At 37.1% G+C, this 25,000-nt stretch overlaps 2 protein-coding genes across 4 annotated transcripts in view; one reads left to right on the top strand and one right to left on the bottom strand.

Annotated features, from left to right (window-relative positions):
• Positions 1–24,954, bottom strand: part of BNC2 (basonuclin 2) — a 322,874-nt gene extending 297,920 nt beyond the window's left edge. For 2 of the 3 annotated variants that reach the window (XM_039729958.1, XM_039729960.1), the window contains exons 1-2: positions 24,851–24,941; positions 5,064–5,145 (exon numbers count right to left, since the gene is read on the bottom strand). In XM_039729958.1, the coding sequence (XP_039585892.1) occupies positions 5,064–5,114 (51 nt within the window). In that variant the 5' untranslated portion in view covers positions 5,115–5,145; positions 24,851–24,941. Of the gene's footprint in view, positions 1–5,063; positions 5,146–24,850 lie in introns of all 3 variants that reach the window. The other variant, XM_039729959.1, reaches the window with a different exon arrangement.
• LOC120512082 (translation initiation factor IF-2-like) overlaps positions 24,860–25,000 on the top strand; it is a 1,686-nt gene continuing 1,545 nt past the window's right edge. The window contains exon 1 of the mRNA XM_039730007.1: positions 24,860–24,865. Coding sequence (XP_039585941.1) covers positions 24,860–24,865 — 6 coding nt within the window. The remainder of the gene's footprint in view (positions 24,866–25,000) is intronic.

Genomic DNA, 25,000 nt, shown 5'->3' with positions numbered 1-25,000 from the left:
CAACCACAGAACTAATCATTTGGAAAGATGTATGGCAAGAAGACAAAGTTGCATCACTGCTGATCTTGCCACATAATCTTCCACATAAGGGGACCTCATTGGGAAACGACTGCAGACAGCCAAAAATGCGCCTTTCACAGGAAACTCTTTGCCTTTCAAGCAAATACAGCAAAACATTGCCAAACAGCAAGCCGAACAATGTAAAAGAACAGTCTTCTATTAGTTAATGACTATCAGAGAAATAAAAACATAACTAGAATAAAAACTTCAGAAGTCTGTCTTATGACTTTGTTTGCCTCGTATTGTCTGATGTTAAATTAGAATCATGGTAACAAGACCTTAAGGCCCCAGATACTATGCAGGCCTAATGGGATAGACTCCCACATTCTCTAAGATAGAAAGGAACCACATCATTTTTTGTATAACCTGGAGTACTGGATACTAAGCATGGAATTTTTCTTCACTTAGCCTACATCCACTGCAGCAGTTAAAATAATCTTAGTTACACCAAATGGTTCTTTTTCTTTTAATCAGGGAACTCTTCTGCTGGGTAGGAATGGGACTGTGTATAATTAAACCTGGACTGTCTGCTCCAGTGATTGACTGAACCAAGTCCTAAGTGAGGACATGTAAGTCTTAAGTGAACCAAGTCCCAAGTGAGGAAAATTATACCTCCACAAATCTTGTTGCTTACACACGTGCCTGGCTGCACACCTATTCCAAGATCAAAATGTTTTAAAAAGCAAAGACATACACAATTTCTGGGGACAAATTTAGAGTCTCTTGGTGTGGGCAGCCAATCCATAAATCACACAAGTGAAGGAATTACTTAGAAGTTAAGCAAAAAAATCCCCAACTCTTTACACACCACCACAAAACTGTAATAGTTCATAAATCCTCAATCTTAAAAGTAAGCATAATACAAAAGTAAAAAAATATTTAAAAGTTTATCTCATATTGCCTTGCTCAACTGTCATACTGCCTTACTCAGTTGTGCTGATGTAGCTGTGAAAGTTTTGGCAATTGACAGGTTGCAGGGCTGGCTTTGTGAGGAAGAGGTCAAAGGCTGCCCTGTCCAATGGACCCACCACAGAACAAAACTGAGCCCCTCAGCCAAGATGATGGTGCCTCAGGGCAAAATACTTAAGACAGGGCAAAACACAGGAGAGTGGGAAGGAAAAAAAGACTAAGAAAAGCAGAGCAAACTCCAAAGTAAGAGAAGGAGATAGCAGGGGTGCCCCAGGGGCCAGATTGCCCTGCAGCTCAAGAGGACTGTGCTGGAACAGATGACAACACTAGGGTCTGTAGAGGACCCCAGACCAGAACAGGTGGGTAATCTTTGAAGGAACTGTGGCCCATGGGGATTCTAGATTGGAGATGACTTTTTCTGAATGTCTGCAGCACATGGAAGTGTCCATGCCAGAACAAGGGAAAACTGTGAGAAAGAAGGAACAGCAGAAGAGACTTGTTATGGACTGACAATAAAACCTCCTGTTACCCATCCCCACTTCTTGTGGGGAAGTCAGGAATGGAGAAATAATTAAGCATTTGGGTGGGAGTCTGGCCCGTAACCAATGCTAACTCATCAAATCAACAAATGTAATAACCATCTCATGGACTGAACAAAGGGCAAGGGAAGAGCAAGATATTATTTTGCAATTGGGCAAATTAGTCCTTCCTAAACAATTCACAGAACCCCATCTATCTAGGTTGCATTGTTCTGACCAAGCACTTCTCATATCCTGCATAGTCATTATTGGCAATAATTTCTACTTTTAACAAGAAATGGAAAAGTCTTTCAATTAGTGAAATAGTATTAGTATGAATGGAAGTTTCAGAGCAACTTTAAGTCTGGACTTCCAGTTCCATACTGCTAGTGCATTTTGTGTTACACTTGAGCATGTTTTGGTAACATCACTACCATCTACTTTTGGTAACATCATTACCATCTACCATACTACTATGTGAAAACAATTTTTCCAAGGATTTTCACCTAACTGAAAGTAGTTTTCAGATAATGTTTGGAATGCTGGGAAGAATTTCAGTTGCTTTGTACAGACATTCTGCAGATAACCTACTTTTTTTCTCCTCTTCCATTTTGGCATACATACATTTACTACGTATAAAAAAAACCCAAAAAAAACCATAAAGATGACTTGATTAAAAGTTTAGTTGGGAAAATGAAGAAAAATCACACTTCAAATAAAATACCTATTTTAATTAAGAATTCAGAAGAAGTACTTGAGCATGCTGGGGGTCACAGGAGCACACCAATGCTACTAAACTAAGGCTCTATCTGGTGAAGGAAACATTTGTACAGAAACCACAGTCACGGCTAGTAAAAGTCTACATTCTTGCAACATCAACTAAGCCAACTGGGAAGCTAGCTGCATCTTACAAGACTGTATGCTACTTTTTTCACATGGGATACAATTCAAAAAGTAATACTTATCTGCTTGACATCTTCCAAGAAAAAGCAGACATGTCCAGATTGGGCATTACTGAAAACAGAGATTCATAAAGCACAAGAAGACTATGCATGTTCTAAGAAGCAACATATATGGTACGGCTTGACAAAGTTCTAAGAACAGATATCAATCTCTGTTGAAGTTCTAGAGAGAAATTTTTACTCATATCAATGCACTGACAAAAAATCTGCCACAATACTCTACTTTAGAGTATTTATATTGATTTAGGGACATTTTAGTAGTTGGACTGGTTTTATTTTAATTTACTCTGACTTTTATTCTATTTTTCTACTCAAACCAGTGAAGACATTTTCTCCTGCCTGCACCTGTTGCATTTACTATGGTTCATTTCCCACTGATACAAATATGAAGGCTTCAGGAAAGCACATTTTCATTTAAAATAAATCCATTAGATTTTCCATGTCACTAATTTGGTTTCTTCCTGCTGCCATTTGCTTATTGACACCTGAAGTTTGCTCATCTCTCTCTCACAGATCATTTATCAGAGGGGATGCAGCTGGAGTTCAGGCACTCCAAAATACTAAATATGAACAAGACATATTGCAGTCCTCTGCAGATCTTCAGAGTAAGTCTGATCTCTCATGGAACCAGATGTTTTGTTATCTCCAAATTAGCCACGGTCTTCATTTTGCACAGGGGAAGGGCTTCATTTCACCATCTATCATGTTTCTGGAATCCTTACTTTCCAGTTCACACAGCACCAATCATGCTTCCCAGTCTTTTCACAACTGAATTTTTACTAGTGTATCACATGTCTGGCAGGCATTTTTGGGAATGGGAAAGAGGAAAAAGTATTAATAGAGAGGAACACACACGCCCTCACCTCTTGAGAGATTACTGATATGATACTGATATTCATGTAATAATGCAAAGAATAACCTCCCTGTGTATGATTCTGGACAAAAATATATCCTTTTAGCTTCAACAAAGCTCTCCAAAAATGAGGGTAATATAGCTATGATACCAGAAAACATAAAAAAAAAGAAAAAAAAATTACTTTCAGTTACTGTGTTGGAGAAGTTCTGGATAGCGGTTTTTTCAACCCTTGCAATCACACTAGGGACCTAACTCATGGTGAATACAACTCTTCATCTACATGGGATTGTTTCCTCTTGATACAATCAGAACAGATGAAAACCAGATGCTGGGGGTCTGGTTTGATGGGATTTTGGTTTTAAAGATTTTTGCACAACAAAAATCACTCAGTTTTTTGTGGAGCTTAAAAATGTTCTCTTCTCAAGAGGTATAAGTCATAATAATACATTACACACCGGCAAAAGTCAACAGTACTGCCATACACACAGGTCTATGAATCTTTCCATCCAGGTTTTTTTCATGTGCATTAGAAGAAGATATTATATGACATATTTATGCAAGGTAAATACACAATGACAAGTAAGACGTCAGAATGTTTCAATGTTTCTCTAATATTTCTGTATGTGTTATAAAACATTTAAAAATTAATAAACTTGATTTAAAAATTGCATCATTGAGAGAAGTAAAAAAGTAAAGCACTACAAGTTAAAATGTTTCAAAACAGATGCTGACCTATAGAAGTTTCCTCTGCGTATATTAAATTCTGTTCAGAAACTTAAAACTGAGACAATGGATAACAAAGAGAAACCAGCAGCAGACTAACTTCTAGGAAAACACATCTGTATTTTTGTTTGTGCCATATTCATAACACCAGTGCTGCAAGATCTCCTTCGGTTCTTCTAGGCTCTTAACTCCAGAACTAAGTCAAGTAATAGGGTCACAATTCAAAAGTCAATCCCAGTTCTTCTACCTGAATCCATTTTGACATTCGACATTTAACTCAAAATCAAAACATATTTTTGCAAATTAAACTGAGTTCTCCTTTCCATAAAGGACCTTGCCTTATTCTCCTCTAAGAAGAGGCACTGTAGCAGAAATTACAATTACTGCACATCTTCCTAATTATCTTTGAAGCAGCAAAAAGAAGTGAAACATTTTCTTTATTGCAATAATGGATATTATCAACTTTTTAGATTTATAATTTAAATATTTTAAAAATTTAACAGTGAAAATGGTCTGCCACATGAACAGTGACAAAATACTTCTGGTATTCATGTTCAACTACATGTTACAGAAAACACCAACCACTGGCCAAAATTTCTTCTCTTGCCACATTGTTTAACATGCAACAAAAGCAGGTTTGTTTCCGCCAGCATTTCTCCACTTGTTTTAGAGAGTTTAATAGTTTTACATTCCTGTCAACTACCAGTTAATTTACTGATAGAAAGGTTTCTGTTATTGTCAAATGAATTTTACTCTGCCAATACTGCTACTAGATGCTTCATTCTTTCATTCTGATTTTCTACATAGAAACCATGAAATATATTAATTTTCAGGACTTGTAAAACTCTCTCAGATTTGTGGGCAAGCAGAAATCACTTTCAGGCAAGGGTCATTAATTTTTAAGCAATATGGAACTTGTACTTTGAATTTTAGTCCTTATGGCATGACAGGCCTCTCAAACACTGAATGAATGGAAGCAATGTAGAATGTATCTGACCCTTCAGACCAATAGGTCCATGGTCCTCTGTTACTCACAGTGTTGTCTTCATTGACAAGATTTCTGTGACCAGAAGTGAACACTTCCATGTCAGTTCCTCAGTGCTAGTGCTCTGGAAACCTTGAGATAAAGATTGTAGAAGAAAGACAGACTTAGAAGTCAGAAGTTCAGGGAGGAGATCATAAATACCTTGCCTGTCTGAAAGAAAGCTAGAACAATCACATCCAAAGTGACTCAAAGATAGGGACAAAATTGTCTTCTTCCTTTACAGCAAGTAAAGGGAAAGAGAACATGCCAATGAAGAGAAGAATGAATGACAGATACAGAAGATGGAGTCCCTGGACTGGATATAGAAAAATACCCAGCCTCCTTTATTCTTCAGTGTCTAAGTAAGATGTACTTGTTTCTCAGACAACTCCGCCTCCAATTTTCACATGAGCAGAATAGCTGGCTTAATTTTCAAAATTAAGCATTTCAAATCCACATGTGAGCAGAGAGTAGTAAGAAAAGAAAAGAAAGATAGTAAAATTATTTTAGTTCAAACAAGAGAAATATTTTTTACAAAACCACCAAAATTCTGTATATAAAGTATTTTTTTTAATACTGGCAAATAATCTTTTTTCTTTTCCTGCAGAAATTTGGACACTAAATTTTTGCATATATTTGAAAAAGAAAAATGAAGTTTAAATATCAATGAAAGATCTTACTTGCAGTGCACTATCTTTCTTAGCAAGCAATATTAACTCAGTTGTGACACATATAAAACTGGAATGCAGGACAGCATTTTACTTTCCCTGGTCAGACTGACCCAGTCTTCTCCTTCCCTGAGCCCTTCTAAAAAATGCCAGCTGTGGAGAGGAAAGTGAAAGATAAAACTGTCTGACAAGGCAGTGGAAATGTTTAAAAGCACACCAAACATTTTGTTGTCAAAATCTTTCAAAGGAAGTGATTTAATTCACATTAATTTCAAAGATGCCACAAAGCAACCTTATTTGACAAAATCATGCTGCACTCTTGCCACAGAACTAATAGACAGGTTACATAACCAGTAAGTTATCTAAGAAACCTTTAATTGGAAAAAAGGAAACCCAACTTAAATTTCACATAATAAGAGACAACCAATCATTTCCTCATCAAAAAAAAAAAAAAAGTTTCCCTGTAAAGCAATCGTCATTATAATAAATATAAACAAATATATGATATTGTGTAAAAAAAAATAAATATGCATTTTGGAGAAATCCAAACACTAGTGTTGTAGTTTTAGAAAAATTATACATTTTTTATTAAAGTAACAGTTTTTAATGCACAACAGCAAGTAGCCATGGAACTCCCATAAATATGAGGTCTCATAATTTAACAAAGACCAAAATCAGATCAAAACCTGACAATACTGTAATCTATTGTTAGCATTAAATGCTCAATCCTAAGACTTTAATTGCAACTACATGTGAAGCTCTGAGACTTAAGACTGGCAGTCTTTACTCAGCAGGCATGGACAAGGAGAGCATATTTTATACATGTTGGTGTGTATAAATCATTGTTTGCTAGCCTAGCTCTAAGCACAAAAAAAAACCCTATACATAACTGCAAGACTCCTTCTTTCCTTCTGCATGTACCGAGGAAAATTTATAGCACATGTATGTATAACATACACACGAAACACAAGCAAAGAATTCTGCAAAGGAAAAGACAGAAGAAATGCTTTTCCTTCTAGCTTCCATGCTCTCTTACTGATAAAAATGCCGATCCTTTTCTTTCTTTTCCTTTTCTTAATGGAAGGAACTGTAAACAGCACTTCAGGCCAACAGAACTTTGCCAAGCACTATGTACAGACACATTTTCTGCAAGTTCAGAACCACCAAAGAAAATCTGCAGAAAGACAGCATGGCAACATAGGCCTTCATCTGAAGTGGAGACAGACACTTCAGAATACTCTGATTAAAAGTAGGTTATAATTACTACACATGCAGAAGTACAGTTCAAAAACACCTTCTCCCCAAGTTTAAAACAAACACATACAGATTTCAAGAAACAACCAAGAGATGATGCACTTAAAATAGTCGTATGTGTTTACAAATTCAAGTTGCTGCTTGGTGGAAACTTGATTTCTGCAACATGTCCCCAAGATACAATCTAATACTAAAACTTATCCTGCGGTAGGTCTACTTTCCAATTACTAGAAGTAAGCATACAAGGTATATAATTAGTTATGACACTGGGACAGGCATACATGTTTCAACACAGACAGAGCTCTGAACAAAGTTTTTGGCAGTATATGACAGAAGACTTAAATTGAAAGCTCAAAGGCAGGGTATAGTGTATTATAGAAAAAAAAAATAAACCACCCTGTAACTTAAAAAGTTCTCACACCAAATGATTTTTAAAGGTATGAGCATATTCAGCTGAAACACCCTTCATAAGCTGGAGAGAAAAAAAATATTGCCCTGAAGCACCAAAATAGGCTATATTACAAATTAAGAAAAAGAAACTCAATCCTTTGAATGGTTTCTTTTCTTTCAGTGAAAGGGTGTAATTCTTCCCTAAAGACTACATTATGACAAAACATTTATATAAATCAAAGAAGATTTCTTTAATGACTGTGGGCATGGGATCTTAAATCTGGGATGAAACACCAAATTCTATCAATTCTAAAATAAATTAGGCAAGGATTATACAAGTAGTACTTATCTTGGCATTAGAAAAGAAAAAAAAAAAGAAGAGAGAAATGAACATTACTGTCAAAGACGTATCATCAACATGCTTTCAAGCAGCAGTCTGGAAGAGCCTTTAGCGCTAACTTCAGAATAAGTGAGCTCTGAGAAGCTCAATTAGGTATCTAGTTTCTAAATGTTTTCGTTTAAGCAACCAACAAGACACCAAATGAGATATAATGGCAATGTCCATATGGATTAACCTTATGGATGTCTTGTTTGATGCTATAGAAAGAATTAGACTTCAGCTAGTTTAAATAAGTTTCCTCAGATGTTTGAAAGGGTCTTTTGCTCTGCCATGTTCCCTACAAACAAGCACTTTAAAGGTAATTTTTTTAACAGGATGGCAGTTTTTGTAACAGGAAACACTGAACCTGTGTCTTTAAAATAAATTTAAAGTCCATAAATTTGTGATGCAGATATCTTGGAAAGTACATCTTAAACTAAAACAATAGTAAGTAACAGGCTTTTCCAGACTGAAATTAAGCTAGTATTTTCATAAGACACAATTTTTTAGTGTTTTCCTATGTTAATAAAACAGATTACATATTCACAATACACAAACAAAACAGATAATCAATATCAATATCTGGTTTATCTTATAGGACATAAGAGCATAACATCTTTAATTTCACACCTTCAGACAATCTTGGAGCAAAAAAGCACACTAGAGTGAATGTAGTAATGCTACCTCCATCCTCTTAAATTAACCTTACTTAGAGAGCTGATGCAGCACTGTTGGCAGAAATATTTCTTTTGTCAGCATATACCATGTTCTATCTAAACAAAATCTGACAAAAACTCTCTTTTCCCTGCTTCAGATACATAACAAAAAACCTGGCCCTTGCCGAGTACTTGGAAACAGTGTGCCTGTGATGTCACACATTATGTTCATATGAGGAAACAAACTAATTTTTCAAAGATATGAAGAGCACACAGTATCAGCTGCCTATTCCTTCTGAAGCTGAAAGAGTTAAATGTTTGTTTGTTAACTACAAATGTGGTAATAGGGCTAACACAGCACTTAAGATTAAACTATACTCTCCTTCCTCAATTAAAACTAGTACTTTCATATAATCCAAGAAATAGTTTACATAACAATCTGCACAATATCTGGGGGGGCCACATGCAGCACTAGTTCAATTCATGAATATAACAAGAAGAAAAATAACTTAATTTTAGGGGAGCAAGAAGCAAAGTTGGCAGCATGTGGGTACACCCAAAAGTATCAGCTTTTGTTAGCCTTCTCTAAATTGTGTCTGCCTCAGCAACTAGACCTTTACTTCTCAGTCTTACAAACAAAACAATAGTTTTCAAAAACTAGCTTCATCTCAAGAGGTAGAAAGACTATCTTGCATACTTTGTAGGCATTGATCCTACATTCAAAAGGCACTGGTATATTTCAAGTCCTATAAGTAAGTAACAGCATAATGCTAGTATGAATAAATACAAAGGTACTATAATTCAGTGCACACCAGAGCTACAGTGCACCTCAGGAAAACACATAATAACATAAAGCATTGCACTAATAAACCAGACCTTTTTGCTAAGAAAGGTTGGACCAGAATGATCTGTGAGGTTCCTTACAACCCAGTGCTCTGTGACTATAAAGTTCATTCATAGATTTTTGTCTATTTAAGAGAGACTTTTATTTTTCAAACATTACCATATACTACAGAATTACATTCTTATCTACATTTTCTTTCTTCACAATCAACATATGCTACAGATGATAGTATTATGCAGACCCTACATTTACTGATATGTATTCAGTTGAAGGGTTTTTAACTCCGCAGTTATCACTTAGAATAAAATTGCTCCCCTATTTCAGTTCTTACAAGTTGCCACACTAGAAGTATTACTGGACTTCAGTTCCAAACAATGTTTTTTCCTCAGTTCTGTGAGGTTTTGGATAATTAGCATGGTGACTCAGATACTATTCATGGACTGCCTGTCTTCAGCATGACATTAAAAAAGCCTCTTGAAAATAATATACCATGATTCAACCTACCAAGATCCCTTCAGAACACAGTGCTAATACCATGGCCCTACTGTTTTCCAGCTCTCATAATTATGAATGGACACTAAACTCATGAAAGCTGAAGGCAAAACACTCATGAACTACTAGAAAACAATTACATAAAGACAGGACCATCAGGTGACCAGGATACAATCAGGGTGTATGAGTTAGCTTGTGGCACACATGACTTCGACTTTTCAGCACTGAAAGTGAGGTAAACTCCATGTAATCAGGAGAGCACAAATGACTACAAAAACAAATGACTTTTTCAAGTAAATGTGAGAGCTGGTATTGACTGCCTTGCTGAGGGGGGATCTGTTTCATCAATTCATTCTATTAAATAAACTCCAGATGAAGTTTGTTCACTCCTGAACTATCACAAAATACACCATGTTTCTTTATAAGTAAGGTCCTAGAATGATATCTGGCTTAGGTCTGTGATTCAAGTTTGCAACATATATTCTTGAAATTTTGGGATGAAATTTCAATGAGCTTGAGAGGAGAGATTTTTAAGTACTAAGGGCCAACAATGAGTATAGCACAAACCATCTAACAAAGCACTCAAGTACTTCCCCTGAAATTATCTAATACCTCAAAGTCACCAACCTTGCCTGAAATCAATTTCAATAACAGCTGTCTCCCTTTGCATACCCATCCCCATGACTGGCAATAGTGCAATTACATGAATGGTAGTAAAAGAAGTTATCTGTTAAGTAGCATGGCATAATTTCAGCTGAGCTTCCATTATCCTTCACATAACTTATTAACCTCTATGCTTTCTCCCACTGTGGCACTACATCTTGTCAACACCTGATATTTCCCATTATTTTATGTGTAGTCTCAGTTTTAAATATTAATTTTGCCAAAACTATCTTACTAGGAACAATAAGTTCCTAAAATTTTCACAGTCCTGAAGTCCAGAAAATACAGAGATACTTTCTATAACACAACAAAAACTAACCAAACATAAAGCATATGAAAACGTTCCCATGACAATATAAATCACAGTGTATTTCAATGTATCTTTATAACAGCAATAGAACCCAGGATAAAAGGAATTAATATCCTCTTTTGCAAACCACTGTAATGCCAGTTTTGGTTATTCTTCTTTTATAATGCATTAAAAAGGCATAATGTTATCCTTTTTATGAAATATTGCCATCATAAATGGAAATCATCAGATTTCTTAAAGAAGAGGAGATCCTGAAATTAGGCAAAAATCTACAAGGATTCTTTTACAAATCCCATTCAACAGTGCTTTCAAGATAAAATATCCACAAGAGCTGCCCCTTCATGGAATCAGAGAGATATCAGAGGCTTGGTCATTAGCAGGTCTCATAGTCATTACTACTTTTTATATATATATATATATATATATATAATATACTATATTATATAATACTATAAGACACAGGATCACAATACTGGCTTTGGTTTAAGTAATGACTATGGAAACATATTGTAATCACAGAATAAGATAACTCTATATCTCAAAGAAAACTCAGTAAGAAGGCTGAGAAAGAGGGTTTACAATACACAGAACAGATAAGGAAGCTAGAGAATAATGAAAATTAAATAAGAAATGCAAAACTCCAAACAGAAACCACTGTTTGCTGGAATTTACGCCTAAGATTAAAGGGATAGTTGGTTTCCCTTTCAACAGTGCAGTCATTTGCAGTCATTTCAACACATGCAGTCACAGACATTTTTTAGAATTTATGCATATATTGCTTGTACTCAAGAACAAGAGTTCCTGAGTAAACTTGAGTTCTTGAGTAAAGTTCTTGAGTAAACAAGAACTAGCCAAAAAGCTTTCCTGGTAGCAAGACCAAAATCACAAAATTGATTGGTAATGTTGGAAGGGACTACCAAACAGGTCATGTGCTCAAGCATGATCATCTCACAGCACATGACACAGATTTTCATCCTGATGGTTCTGGAATATCTCCAATAGGGAGACTCTATAACATTGCCCATAACATGGGCAATCTGTGCCAATGGTCAGTCCTTACTGCACAGTAAAGAATTTCTTCCTCATGTTCAGGTAGAACCTCCTGTGCATCAGTTTCTGCTTATTCCCCCTTGTCCTATTCCTAGTCAGCACCAAGCAGAGCCTGAATCCTGAATTTTGACACCCTCCCTTCAGACACTTGTATCGATGAGGTCCCCACACAGATGTGTCTTCTCAAGGCTGAACAGGCCCAGCTCCCTTAGCCTTTCCTGACAATCAGATGCTCCAATCCCCGACTTTGCCACCCTCCACTGGACCTGCTCCAGCAGCTCCACATCTCTCTTGCACCGAAGATCCAGAACTGGATGCAGACCCCCAGACATGGGGTGAATATCTGAATGCAGGTATGTACTGCGTGCATACAATCTATATGAGTATAGGTATGTATTTTTTGTGTATATTTATATACATAATGAATTTATAAGGAAATACTGTGTATCCAATTACCATAATGTATTGTATAGATACATACACACACACAATGAGGACAGTTGCAGCAGAATTTCTGAAAGTTTTTCCTTCCAGTCCATCTGCAGCTCATCTTTCTATACTGGCCACTGGTCAGTTTATAACAAAGTATTAAACTGCTTTTTGAAATAAATTTGCATTAAATTTAAATAGCAAATCAAAATCATTCTTTCAATATGTAAAACAAAGAAACATACATATTTAGTACTAGCAGGGCCCTCTGTCAATGAGTCTGAAATGTGCTAGCCACACTGGATCACACTTGGGAGTCTTAAGGAGATGAGACAGGAATTTCTAAGGCAGTAACAAACAACAGGGAGACACTAGGGAAATATCTCAAAGAAATTTAGGGGTGCTCCTACTTGGCTAACAATCCAGCTCAAATGCCTCCACACCAATGCATGCATTATGGGCAGCAAACAGGATGAGCTGGAAGCCACTGTGCTGCTACAAAGTTATGACCAAGATGCTATTCCTGAAACTTGGCAGGAATGAATCCCATTACTGGACCCTCTGGCAAACTTCCCTCAGGGACAAGGAAGCAGAACAGAGCTGGCAGATGTTTAATAAATTCTTTCATAGAGCTTAAGACCTAGCAATCCCCAGGAACAAGAATTCAGGCAAAGAAGGCAAGACCTGGTATGGCAGAATAGGGAAAGCTTGGTCAAATAAAAGGCCGGGAAGGAAATGCAGTGGCAGTGAGGCAGGAACAGGTCTTCTTCCCGGGAAGAGCACTTGGGTGCTTCCCAGTTGCAGAGACAGGATGAAGAAGACCGAGGCAAAAGTGCAGTTCTCCTTGACAAGGCATACAAAGAATCACAAAGGCTTCTACAGGTACTTTAACCAGAATGGGAAGGTCAAAGAAGGTATATCCATTCTGATAAGCAAGTTGGAAAACTGGTAGCAATGGATGAGGAGAAGGCTGAGATGCTCAACAACTTTTTGCCTCAGTCTTTACTGGCAACCTCTCTTCTTGCACTTCTTGAGTGGATGGATCTCACAAGAGGGACTGTGGGAGCAAAGATCTTCTCTCTGTAAGAGAAGATCAGGTTTGTGACCATCTGAGGAACACAATAATGCACAATTCTATGGGACCTGATGAAACGTATCCCACAGATGAGGAAATTGACTGATGCAGTTGCTGAGCCACTCTACATATTTGAAAGATCATGCCAGTCAGAGGAAGTCTCAGGTGACTAGGAAGGGGGAAACATTGAACCCATGTTTAAAAGTCCAGAAAGGAGGACCCTGGCAATGCCTGACCTGTCATCTTCCTTCTCTGCCTGGGAAGAGCATGGAACAGATCCTTCCCAGAAGCTCTGCTAAGGCACATGGAGCTAAGGGAGGTGATTTTCAAGACAACCTGCACTACTCCATCAAGGGAAAATCTTGCCTGACCAACCCAGTGGCCTTCTATGATGAGTGACTGCATCATTGTACAAGGGAAGAGCAATGTATGTAATAAGGCCTCTGACACTATTTCCCACAGTATCCGTTTCTGTAAATTGAAGAGATACAGATTTGGTGGACGGACCGTTTGGTGGATAAAGTGGATAAGGTGAATAAGGTGGATGATTGCATTCAGAGGGTAGTGGTGAATGGCTCAGCATCCCAATGGAGACCAGTGACAAATGGTGTTCCTCAAGAGACTGTACTGGGACCAGTGTTATTTAATGTCTTCATTCACTAAATCAATGACTTCAATCAATGGCACACACAGGGAAATCGGGTGCATCATCAGGAAGTTTGATGATGACACCAAGCTGAGTGGAGTGACTGATGCACCTGAAGGCCAAGATAACAACCAGAGGGTCCTGGACAAGCTCAAGGAGCAAGTCAATGGCAATCTCATGAGGTTCAGCAAGACCAAGAGCAAAGTGCTGCACCTGGGTCAGGGCAAGCCCTAGTACCAAAACAGGCTGGAAAATTAAGGAAAGAGAGCAGCCTTGAGGAGAGTGATTCGGGCAGCTTACATGGAAGAAAAGCTGGACATAAACTGGCAATGTGTGCTTGCACTCCAATAAACCAACTGTATTCTGGGCTGCAGCCAAAGCAGCAGCCAAAGCAGCATGGCCAGCAGGGCCAAGGAGGGGATTCTGCCCCTCTGCTCTGCTGAGGCCCCACCTGCAGGGCTGCATCAGCTCTGGGGTCACAGCACAGGACGGACATGTTGGAGCTTGTCCAGAGGAGGGCCAATGAGGCCCTTCATTTATAAGGATGGAGCATCTCTCCTATGAGGAAAGGCTGATAGAATTAGGATAGATCAGCCTGGGGAAGACAAGGCTTTACAGTGACCTAACTGTGGCCTTACAATACCTGAAGGGAGCTTACAAGACAGATTGAGAGAGACTTTTCACATAGAAATGTTAGAGGAATGGCTTCTAAATGAAAGGGCACAGGTTTAGATTAGGTATTAAGGTGAAATTCTTTACTGTGAGAGTAGGGAGGCACTGGAACAGCTTGGCAATTTGTGGATGTCCTACCCCTGAAAGTGTTCAAGGCCAGGTTGGATGGGGTTTATGAGCAATCTGGTCTACTGAGAGGCATTCCTGCCCATGTTGCGGTGGGGAGGGGTTGGAACTACACAACTTCAGAGTTCCTTCCAACCCAAACAATTCTATGGTTTTATGATTTTGCTTGTTATGAGCTAAATGTGTGTTCCTTTGTTATAAACTTTCCATAACAGGAGGAAAAACAATCCTAAAAACTGACTGAATAAAACTGAAGTCTGAAGGTAAATAGTTGTATCTTTCACATTCTTGACACTTAACTCTATAAAAGGTGAGGACAAGAGTAGCTCTCTTCACTCCACCACTCAGAGAATTTCTCTATTTCAACTGTTTGATCTACTGTAATTAGATTCTTCATGAGTGTGGCAACTGCTATATGAGAAGAGTGATTTTTTTTGACTCTCCATGTTTGACAATGGGAAGACAGTAACTGCCTCTGTGTTCCACAGATTTATCTAACAGACTCACTAATCCTCTGTAGAGCCTAGAGGCTTCCAAATACTACATGGAACTCACAAATTATACAAAACTCATTCCACCATACTTCCCACACCTGTGAATCATTTAGCAGAAAAAGTACCATTAAATTCCATGTACAAGTAACATGTGAGAACAGGAAAGCTGTGCACAGTTGGAAAGACACAAGCCTCTTGTCCTGCTGCTAGGGTGACTAGAGATAGAAGCCTGACAGGTTCTTCTAGCATTATACTATCAGTCTCACCCACCTCCTTCCCTGCTGTCACCAGCATCACAGACCCTATTATTCACCTCTTATTTTTAAAAGACTACTACTAGAGTATTCACAAAGGCTGTCCATCAATCTACAGGAGACAGAGAACAGTTTCTTCCCATTTTCTGACCCCCAAGCCAAATCACAAAGAACCAATAGATCACACTCATCCCTGCTACTGTCAAACTGACCCCATCATTACAAAAGTGTCTGCTCAGGAAATGAAGAAATTCTTGCTTATAAAGAATCATCTGATATCACAAATCCCTTAAATATACCAGCTGATAAATAAAATAAAAATTGATACACAAACTGATTTACAAACTAGTATGAGTTACATGTAGATAAGAGGAAATTGAGAAGATTGTAACCTACCTTCCAATGGCAAAAGTTAATAAATAAGCATAGTTTAAGTAAACTGATAGAAACCTTTAAATCACACATCACTTATCTGGTATTACTTCCTGTTCCTACTTCACTTTCTTTCTGTCTTACCATGTGAATTACATTAGCTTAGACTTAAATTCACTTAGAAGCTTTTAGTTACACAATGTACATGATTTTACACATTGCTTTTTAATATTTCCACCAAAGTGAGAGGAAAATCTTAATGCCAGTTTGTGTACCAAAAAATATAAATTACTCAGCCTCTCCATATCGCTTATATAATCAATTGTATAATCACTTGGCCAACTGGATTGTAGTGTCATTTATTTTGATCAAGCATATTTCATGGGATATCAGAAACAAGGTATCTTCAAAAGCTGGCTCAAAAGACATCTGCTAACTGAAATACAGTCATAGCCTAGCAGAAAAGTTAAAAGTTTCCACTTTTACTTACACAGTATTTGCTTTTTTTCCCCCCAATTCTTTGCATCACTGTCAGAACAGCAAAACACTTTCCAAAATGCTCTCTAGGATCCTGTACAGAATCTCGTTCTGGAGAGCTAAATATTATCAGTAGACTTTTAGAAGCATATAATTGGCATCAGAACAGTATAAAAACATTGCTCAACTGCAATGTAGACTATAAATTACTGTCCACAATAATAACTTTTCAAACATACAGATGGGGTATATGCCCATTGGATTAGTATTAGTAATATACCTGCAACTGCACAGTGAGATGAATTTAAAAAAACATCTTTAATAAAACTGGCACAATGCCATAATAAAGTCAATGGAGTTAGGCCAGTAAGAGTCTATCAAAACAACTACAAAAGTAATTACTTAGCAATGAAATTTTACATGCCTTAACAATAAAGGGTGAAAAAGCACTTTCAGGAAAATATTTCCCTTAGTTCAAAAATTGCACTAATCAGGGGTTCCAAATTAATTTATGTTAAATTTATTATACCTCAGTTCAGTTTCAAAGTAGTTTTATTGCAAAAAAAGTCACTAGGCTAGTTACAGTAAAGAGATGTGGTTTATCATGCTGAGCACATCCTTCTAAATGTCAAATGCTACATTTCAACAGGAAAATTTATTTGATTCCTAACTGGCCCTTTCATCTTTGATTTGGAAACCATGTAGTAAGTTTTAGACTCATCAAAGCTAAAATCAGTCTAGTAATGAAAGGATCTTTTAAACTAAGGGCACTTTTATATTTCTTCCAGATCTTATCTCAAGATTTTTTTTTCATTTAAATATTTGTCAAATTCAAATCACAAAATACAAAAGCTTCTCTTCTAATTTCAGGAAAGTGGAATTAAGTATCAGCATTACAAATGTTTCCAGTGTTTGAACACGAAAAATAAAAAAGACTATTTTTGCTGAATTTTCTTTTGAACACATTTTTCTTTGGATGCACTTGTTCTACAATCAGCTATTATACTGCGAGTCACTCTGGATTCTATGTTCTGAATTAAAGCAAAAGGTGCAGTCAGGCTTTACTTTTTTAATATCAAAAATATAAAGAACTAGAAAGCACAAAATTCCTATTAATATACTATAACCTCTCATACTTTCAGATTATGTTAATCTAAAATGTTTATCTGAAATAAGGAAGTTTTAAAGAATTTTCCTGTAGCCCACTAGATTTATAATCTTCAAAATCCTCTTAGCATGCTATGAAAAGTGCAAAGGAGGTGACTAGACTTTATTCAGCAGATTCCTAAAACTTTAACTCCACTGCTTTCAGTGGCTTTACTCCCACTTCCAACCTTGCTGTGAACAGGAGCAATATGAGACCCTAATATTCTACACAGAACAAAGAAGTATTAAAATTATAACTGAACTATAAATCCATAGGTTTAATTTTGTTTTCACCAAAATCACCTTATGAAGTCATATGAAATTATACATAATATTGTTATAATGCTACTAATAAAAATATAACTAGAATTCATTCTAAAAGTTCAACTCTGGGGAGGTCAGGAATAAGCATGCATTTTTTTGCCATTTTATAAGCTGAGAGCTCAGAGTTCAGTTAGATTAGGTTAACAGGATAAGATGGGCCTCCAGACACTTCAGAATCAAAATGTATTGAATATGGCACTGGATTAAAGGGAGGGCATGCCTCAATAGAATGAGGAACTTGTGCCACAACTAGTAATTTTGGCTCTTTAGGTAGCAAATGTAAAATAAACTACTTAGATGAACCTAGATATTCTCAGCCAAATTTATGCCTCAGAAAAGACCATGACAATGCTTTTACAAAATCAAGAGTGAAATTTTGAGCTTTACTAAGAGGAATATTTCAAAATGCATTGCAATTACTTTTGCAAATTTTTTTTTTCAAGTAATGTGACAGATTTGCAGGTTTTGATCCAAAAACAAGTAAGTAGAAACAACAGCCATAAGGTGTATAATTCAGGGCAATTTCAAGTACACTTTAGCCTAGCAGCTTAAAAAAGTAACACATTCTTAAATCATAGAAAACTTTTTCTTTTTTTTTTTTTTTTTTTTTGTAAATGGCACTTAAATGAAACTAACATGATTGACAAGTACCTTGCAAGCAAGCCCTGGCAACACTTAGTGCAAATCCATCTCTTTAACGTTTTAAGAGAAATTCCTTCACAACTGTTTGTCTTTGCAATAACTCCTACAAAGCTCATTAGTGCCAGCCTTGGTTCATCCCCCATGTTGTGCATTTATCTCCGGGATGCATTATCAACATGTGGCACATGTCCTTGACATGCACAGAAGAGTTGCACCCCAGGACAGCAGCATGCATGACAATAGTGTTGACTCTTACTCCTTTATGGTTGCTGGGATGTAACCGAGAAATCTAATAACTGTGACAGTAGGCCTTTAGGTTTCTCCTTGCCTTTCCAGACAGTGAAGCTGCACAGACACTAATGAAAGGTTAAATGAATAGGAATAGCTGACAAGAGGTACAATAAAGAAGGGACTTGGTAATCCACAGACACTGAGCAGAGATCCTTGGCTCAAGCCGAGAAAGGACAGCACATCGTCAAGTCACAATATTTAAAACAGCTTGCTATACACAGAGGCTTTTGTGTCTGGGTACATGTCTGGCTTTGGAAGAAAAAAAAAGATACTGAAAAGAAATTTCAGCATGGGGCACTTTGGCAAATGTCAGGTCACAAAAAAGGAAAAATGTTTTTTGTTTGCTGTTACATATTTGTATTCAACATTAAAGAGCATTGACTAAGAGCACAAATCAAAATTTCCAAAATAATACATATTTGACAAATATAATAAAGTTGCAACACTAATTCAGTGTGATTCCAGCTGACAGCATGACGGGTGTTGTACATAGAGCCAGTTTCTTTTACAGCTGATAACAGTTATTAATATGCTTTGCATACCCTTTAAAACTTCCCATAGCTGAAGATTTTCTGACAGGCCTAGCTCCTACAGTTTTATATGCAGCAGATCGGTAGACCTAACCAATTGCAATACTCTGCAAAAACATAGCTGAACTTCCAGACAGTGCACCAGACCATGGTGACTTAAAAAACTTCAGTGGTTAGCTTATGGCATTTTGATTTCACTTGGCTCGTGACTTACAGATCAGCATTATGAACATTCTGGTTTTCATAATGAAAAAATAATTGCAATGCCCGGCGTGGTTTTAAAACTTATCTAGCTTTTCACAGTTTTCGACAAAAATGTGATTTACATATATAGTAGGACATTAAAAAAAATTAAAGAAACAGAAAGAACTCTTGAAAGTAACAAATCAGGAGCAAATCTGATTGTTACCTGAATTTGTGTGAGTTTTTTTTTTACATAAAATATTTCAAGAGAAAAGTACTGAAATAGATGCTGCAGATGAAAAGAATTCTATCAAAATCCTTGATTTAGCTGGAATAAAAAATGTATTTACATATCTATCTGGAGTATAAAATATACATATTTATAATATGTGGTGAGAGTATTATGGGAAAATTCTAAATGAGAGAACCTCTTTGAACAACCACATTAAATTACAGCAGAACTCCTAAGTGTACTAAGATTCTAATAATCAACAAATAAAGGGTTTTACTAGCACAGCACATAATGAGAGCTACTGTATGAGAGATAAAGGAGACAAATCTGGTACTTTATCTCACTGAATAATATAATTATACTGAAAAGGTAAATAAGTTTGTCCAAAGTAATACTTATAAAAGCTGCCATATGAATCCTAAGCAGCAATTATGATCAATGCATTTTTAGAAAAGATATGTCAGAATTTAGGTGGGATGAAACTGACACAGAATACAAGGTTTAGACAGATGCTTTTTATTAAGGCAAGTTAAATACTATTCTTCTAAATTAAGCAAAAATTCCTGGCTAGATTAGGAAGTGATACACATTTCCAAAATGGCAGATATACTCTATTTGTTTTGTATTTTATGAGGAACCTTTTGTATTTCCAGACATGTACATTTTTTTCCTAGTGCATACTAATAGTAGACATTAAATCAAATTAAATCACTAAATAAAAAGTTCTGTGCAAACCTGCAGACTGAGAGTCAGGACTCTCATTAAACAACACTAAGCGATGAAAAGACTTCACATTCTAGTGACAGTGTCCAAAGTGCAAAAGGGAAAGGGACACTGCCAGAAACGCCCATCTCTGAGACGAAAGAAAAATAAATTTGGTTTTTGTACAAAATCCAATGTTTTACTTGGACTTGTTTTAATGTAATTGCTTTGCTGTTGGTCATTTCTGCTTTGTTTGAAATTCACAAGATCTCTAGTCAGCCACAAATCCTACTGACATACACAGATACATAACACAGAATAAAGCCACCTCAAAGTCTAATTTCTAGACCTTTGATTCTGGGAAAAAAAAAAAAAAAAGGTAGTAATCAGCCCTCCCTTATTCAGAATATTTTTCCCCTTTTCCTTACCTATGGCATATCTAATAAAATCCAGAAGCTCCCTCTAGCTCTCCAGAGGAGCTTAACTGACCAATGATCCTTTACAGTTCCTTTCCATTTTCGAAAGCAATACTGAGAGAGAAAGTGAGAGCAGTATTTCCCTTACATAATACATGTTCTTGTTTCCATTCAGCAGTGTTTTTAATTCTACAACTTGAAAGGATGTGGATTGTATGTGAGAACATCTGCTGTGAAATACAGAAAGTTAAATACTGCTTACTCTTGTCCAGCATACTAAAGACCCTCTTAATCATTTCCAACTTACACTTTATTTACCAAATTCTGGTTTGAAATCTTACATTGTTTGACAACCTAGCCATGTATGCATTGAAAAACACACACACATACACACAAAGACAAACACACCTCTGTTCCACCTTCCAATTACCAAGTGCAAAATCATGTAAAGAAACCTGACAGATAATACCATAGCCACATTTAGATGCCAGATTTTAACTACAGAATGTTAGTTAAAATCAATTTGTTGGCATTTGCTGGTTTTCCAGAAAACCAGTAATGCCAGTGGTAATTTGCTGACTGTATTTTCACCTACCATAATATTTACACATACCATTTGTAATGGCTTTTATTGTTTAATCTCCACTACATTTCAGTATTGGATACTACAGAATTACAGTTATTTAGCAGGCTATAAATAATGTAGTTGGCATGTGCAATTGATATTTAAAATGTCTTACAACAACTGTAAAAGCCTCATTACAGACTAGCAAATCATTTCTAACAAGCAAGTTCAACTGACAAACACCAAAGCAAACCTGCAGTCTATGCTGCAAGCATGTTTGTTTTATTTAAATGATACACATTTAATGCAGTGTGCAATGGACCATCGGTACAAACTTTATTAATTGAGAAAGCAAAGTTCCAAAGTAATACGATAATTGTGAAGTTTTTGAAAATAAAACTGTAGTATTAAAAATAAAAGGAATTCTCAGTAACAACAGAAAGAATAGCTTACTTTCCCCTCCCCCCTCTATGAGCTAGTGTCCAATTTCTTCTTTTCTGAACAGCTGTATTATCCAACTTAAGTTGCTCTGCTAATTTCAGTCCCACAAGGACTAACTTGGAAGGCAAAAAAGTACTAGAAAAGATCAATTTGCTGGGAAAGATCAAATGAGAAAACTGTGGGGACAGCACCAGGTCATAGTATGAAGAACTAAGCAGACCTGTTCTTCATTAACTTAAGCTCTCTTGGGATGTCACACACTACCTGTCCATAGGCTTATTGAACCGCCTAACCCTCATCTCTGTACCATTCTTCTGGGCCCAAGTGAATCACATCCTGCTGCTGACAAGTTAGCAGGGGACTGCGGCTGCAACATGAAAGTACTTTTCTTTCTTGTCTAAATCAGGCAGATTTTTGAAAAGAGGACACAGCACTGACTCGTGACATGGCAAGATGAAATGAGAGGTCTGGGCTGGTCTTCGAGCTGTGTAGATAAAAGTAATCAAATGACACTCCTGGAATGCAAATTGGCATTCTTGACTGCAGCAATTGCACAACCATGAAACATCTCTGACAGCAAGCAAGATTAGGACAAAATGTTATGTAAAGCACTGAACTCAAAAACTCACTAGAAAATTCAAACTGTAACATTTACATTTTAATATAGCAATAGCCATCTCTGCTTTTGTCTGTTTCTTTACTTTGTTTACTGCAATTGCATACTTGTCTTTCTCAAATGCCTCAAAAATAAAAATGTAACGCGATTAAAGGCACAGATCTGCTCATTAAAGTTTTTTTCCCCTAAAATGTCACACTGTTGTATTTTTTACAAAACAGTGTACCAAGGCAGGGTTTTTCTACTACATGTGCGAGATGTGTGATTAAGAAATATTTTCACAATCCCAAGTCTTAAAAGGAGTTTCAAAATTTGCTCACAATAGTTTATCATTTACACTGAAGCTTTTCTACATGTAGATCAGGTAAAGATGAGTAATTTGAAATATTTTTCAAGCTTTAAAATTCACGTGCTTTAGGATTTTAAAGCAGAACATACATAGTTGGCTTATTAATACTAGACAGTTTAAAATGAAACCACAGTGTATCAGAGAGCACATATGCCCCATTAAATTTCAGATTTAAAAAATCCTGCCATTTTTAAGGGCAAAGAAAGTTCCACATACTTTTGCAGGAACTTGGTATTCTTGTGCAGATATGCTGGTCAGGCTTATTAAATATTACTGTCTGAAATGAACTCAGTAATTAAACTGTGAACATTTGTACTCTGAAACTATGACAAAAATGCTACTCATTTTATAATTTGTCTATGGAAATGGGTTATAATACAGAGGGGAAAATGGAATACAGTGAGAAATATAAACGCACTTCCACTAAAAAGTATTTAAACAACTACTACATACAGCTAACATACAGATTAAGAACAGAAATAAGTAATATTCTGCTTTGATTTCATACTTTAAAAACAGCTTCAAACCATTTTAACCGTCAGACACACAAAAAAGACACTCATTGCCACTTTAATCCTGGGTACACCAGATTACTACATGATGTCTTTTGTGCATCAATTTTACAACAGCTTGACTCTAGGGTAAATGGGAACCATCATAAATCGCATGCTGCTTTCAAAACCACTTTAATTTCTGTCAGTGTTACTGTAACCACAGTCCTGGGCACATGCTGCTTTTTCCCCCCTCCTTTTTTTTTTTTTTTCCCTTTTTTTTTTTTCCTTGTTGTCTGCATTTGACAGTTGCATCTCCTACACTCCAATTGTGGCTTTGATCACTGGAACAAGACATGTCATGTTAGGGAGAGAAGGGAAAAACACAAACCTTCCATCGTAAACTCCATTCACACAGACATTCTCTATCTATAGTTTGAGCACTGTATATACACACATACATACACGTATGCATGCAGAAACATACACGTATATAAGAAGATATAGATATATATGCACACTTGTGCGTATACACGTACATATGCATGTGTACATTCAAGGCACATAAGACAGCTCTGTAACATCCCTGGAGCGAGGTGACAAAAGCTGACTGAAAGCAGAGCAGTAGTCAAACAGCGATTGGAAACACACTACTTCACTGAATATGGGATGATCACCGTTCAGCTGAGGTGGACCCATGTGCTAACGTGAACAGTTACCATTCTGCATGTTAAGCGCAGTCACGGCTTAAATGAGCTTGTCTTTCTCAGCTGTTTACCCCGTCCTCAAATCACAACCAAGACAAACGGACTTCAGTCAAATGAGGTCCTGGGCCACTTCGACTTTTAATTTTTAAATTAAAAGCCCAAACCCTGCTTTGCAAAACCCCTACTGTAAAGGAGACGTGCATGTACACAGCACATGAAATAAGCACTAAAACCTTGCTCAAAGTTGGCTTTTGAGGGGCTCCCCCTTCCCCTTTACAGTTAGGACATCAGCATAACTCTCCATGTTCTGTTAGCAGTCGCTGATTGGAGAGGTGCAAACTGCAAGCACATGCACAACAAAAAAAAAGACTTTCGGAGGGAAGGTGGATTTACACCCCTGTCTCCCTGCCGCAGGCGATGTTTCACACGCGAACACAGAGCTCCTTCCCGCTCTCAAAGGTTACCTTTACATTGTGTGCAAACCGTACTCATTTCCGAGCAGAAGGTGGTGGCCAAAATAGATCAGACCACCGTATGTCCGACTCAACCCCACTCCACCTTCACTCTCCCTCCCTCCCTCCATCCGCAAACACTTTTTTTACACTAACTCCTCATCTTTAGTGAAAGGAAGGAGGCGGTAAAAACCATGTGGCCATCCCATTTCAACATCCCAAACTCACTTAAAGTTTAGCGCAACCTCTTAGACATTTGTTTTCCCTCAGTCCACGCAGCACAAAGCTCATTTATTTATTTATTATCTCCCTACTTCGCCTTGCCTGGCTGCTTGTTTCTTTGAAGGCTGAAACACACCGATAGCAAGCAAGGCTGCTTGTGTTACTACACCATTTATTAATCAAATCAAACCAAAGTAAAGGCTAGAATGAAAACGAAAGGCTGCTGGAAACTTCTTACCATCTCTGCATGCTGGTTGTCAAGTGCACCCCCTGTCTCTCGATCTCCTCTCAGCGGCAGTGCCTGCACCCTTCCTTTTGCCTCTGGGCTCTCAGCACTACACTCTCTCCCTTTCCCCCCTTCCCTTTCTCCTTCCCACCACCCCCCCCC

This window comes from Passer montanus, unplaced genomic scaffold (assembly GCF_014805655.1).
Source record: "Passer montanus isolate IOZ18808 unplaced genomic scaffold, ASM1480565v1 scaffold7, whole genome shotgun sequence".
Classification (NCBI taxonomy): Eukaryota; Metazoa; Chordata; class Aves; order Passeriformes; family Passeridae; genus Passer; species Passer montanus.
This window is presented reverse-complemented; position numbering and strand designations above follow the sequence as displayed.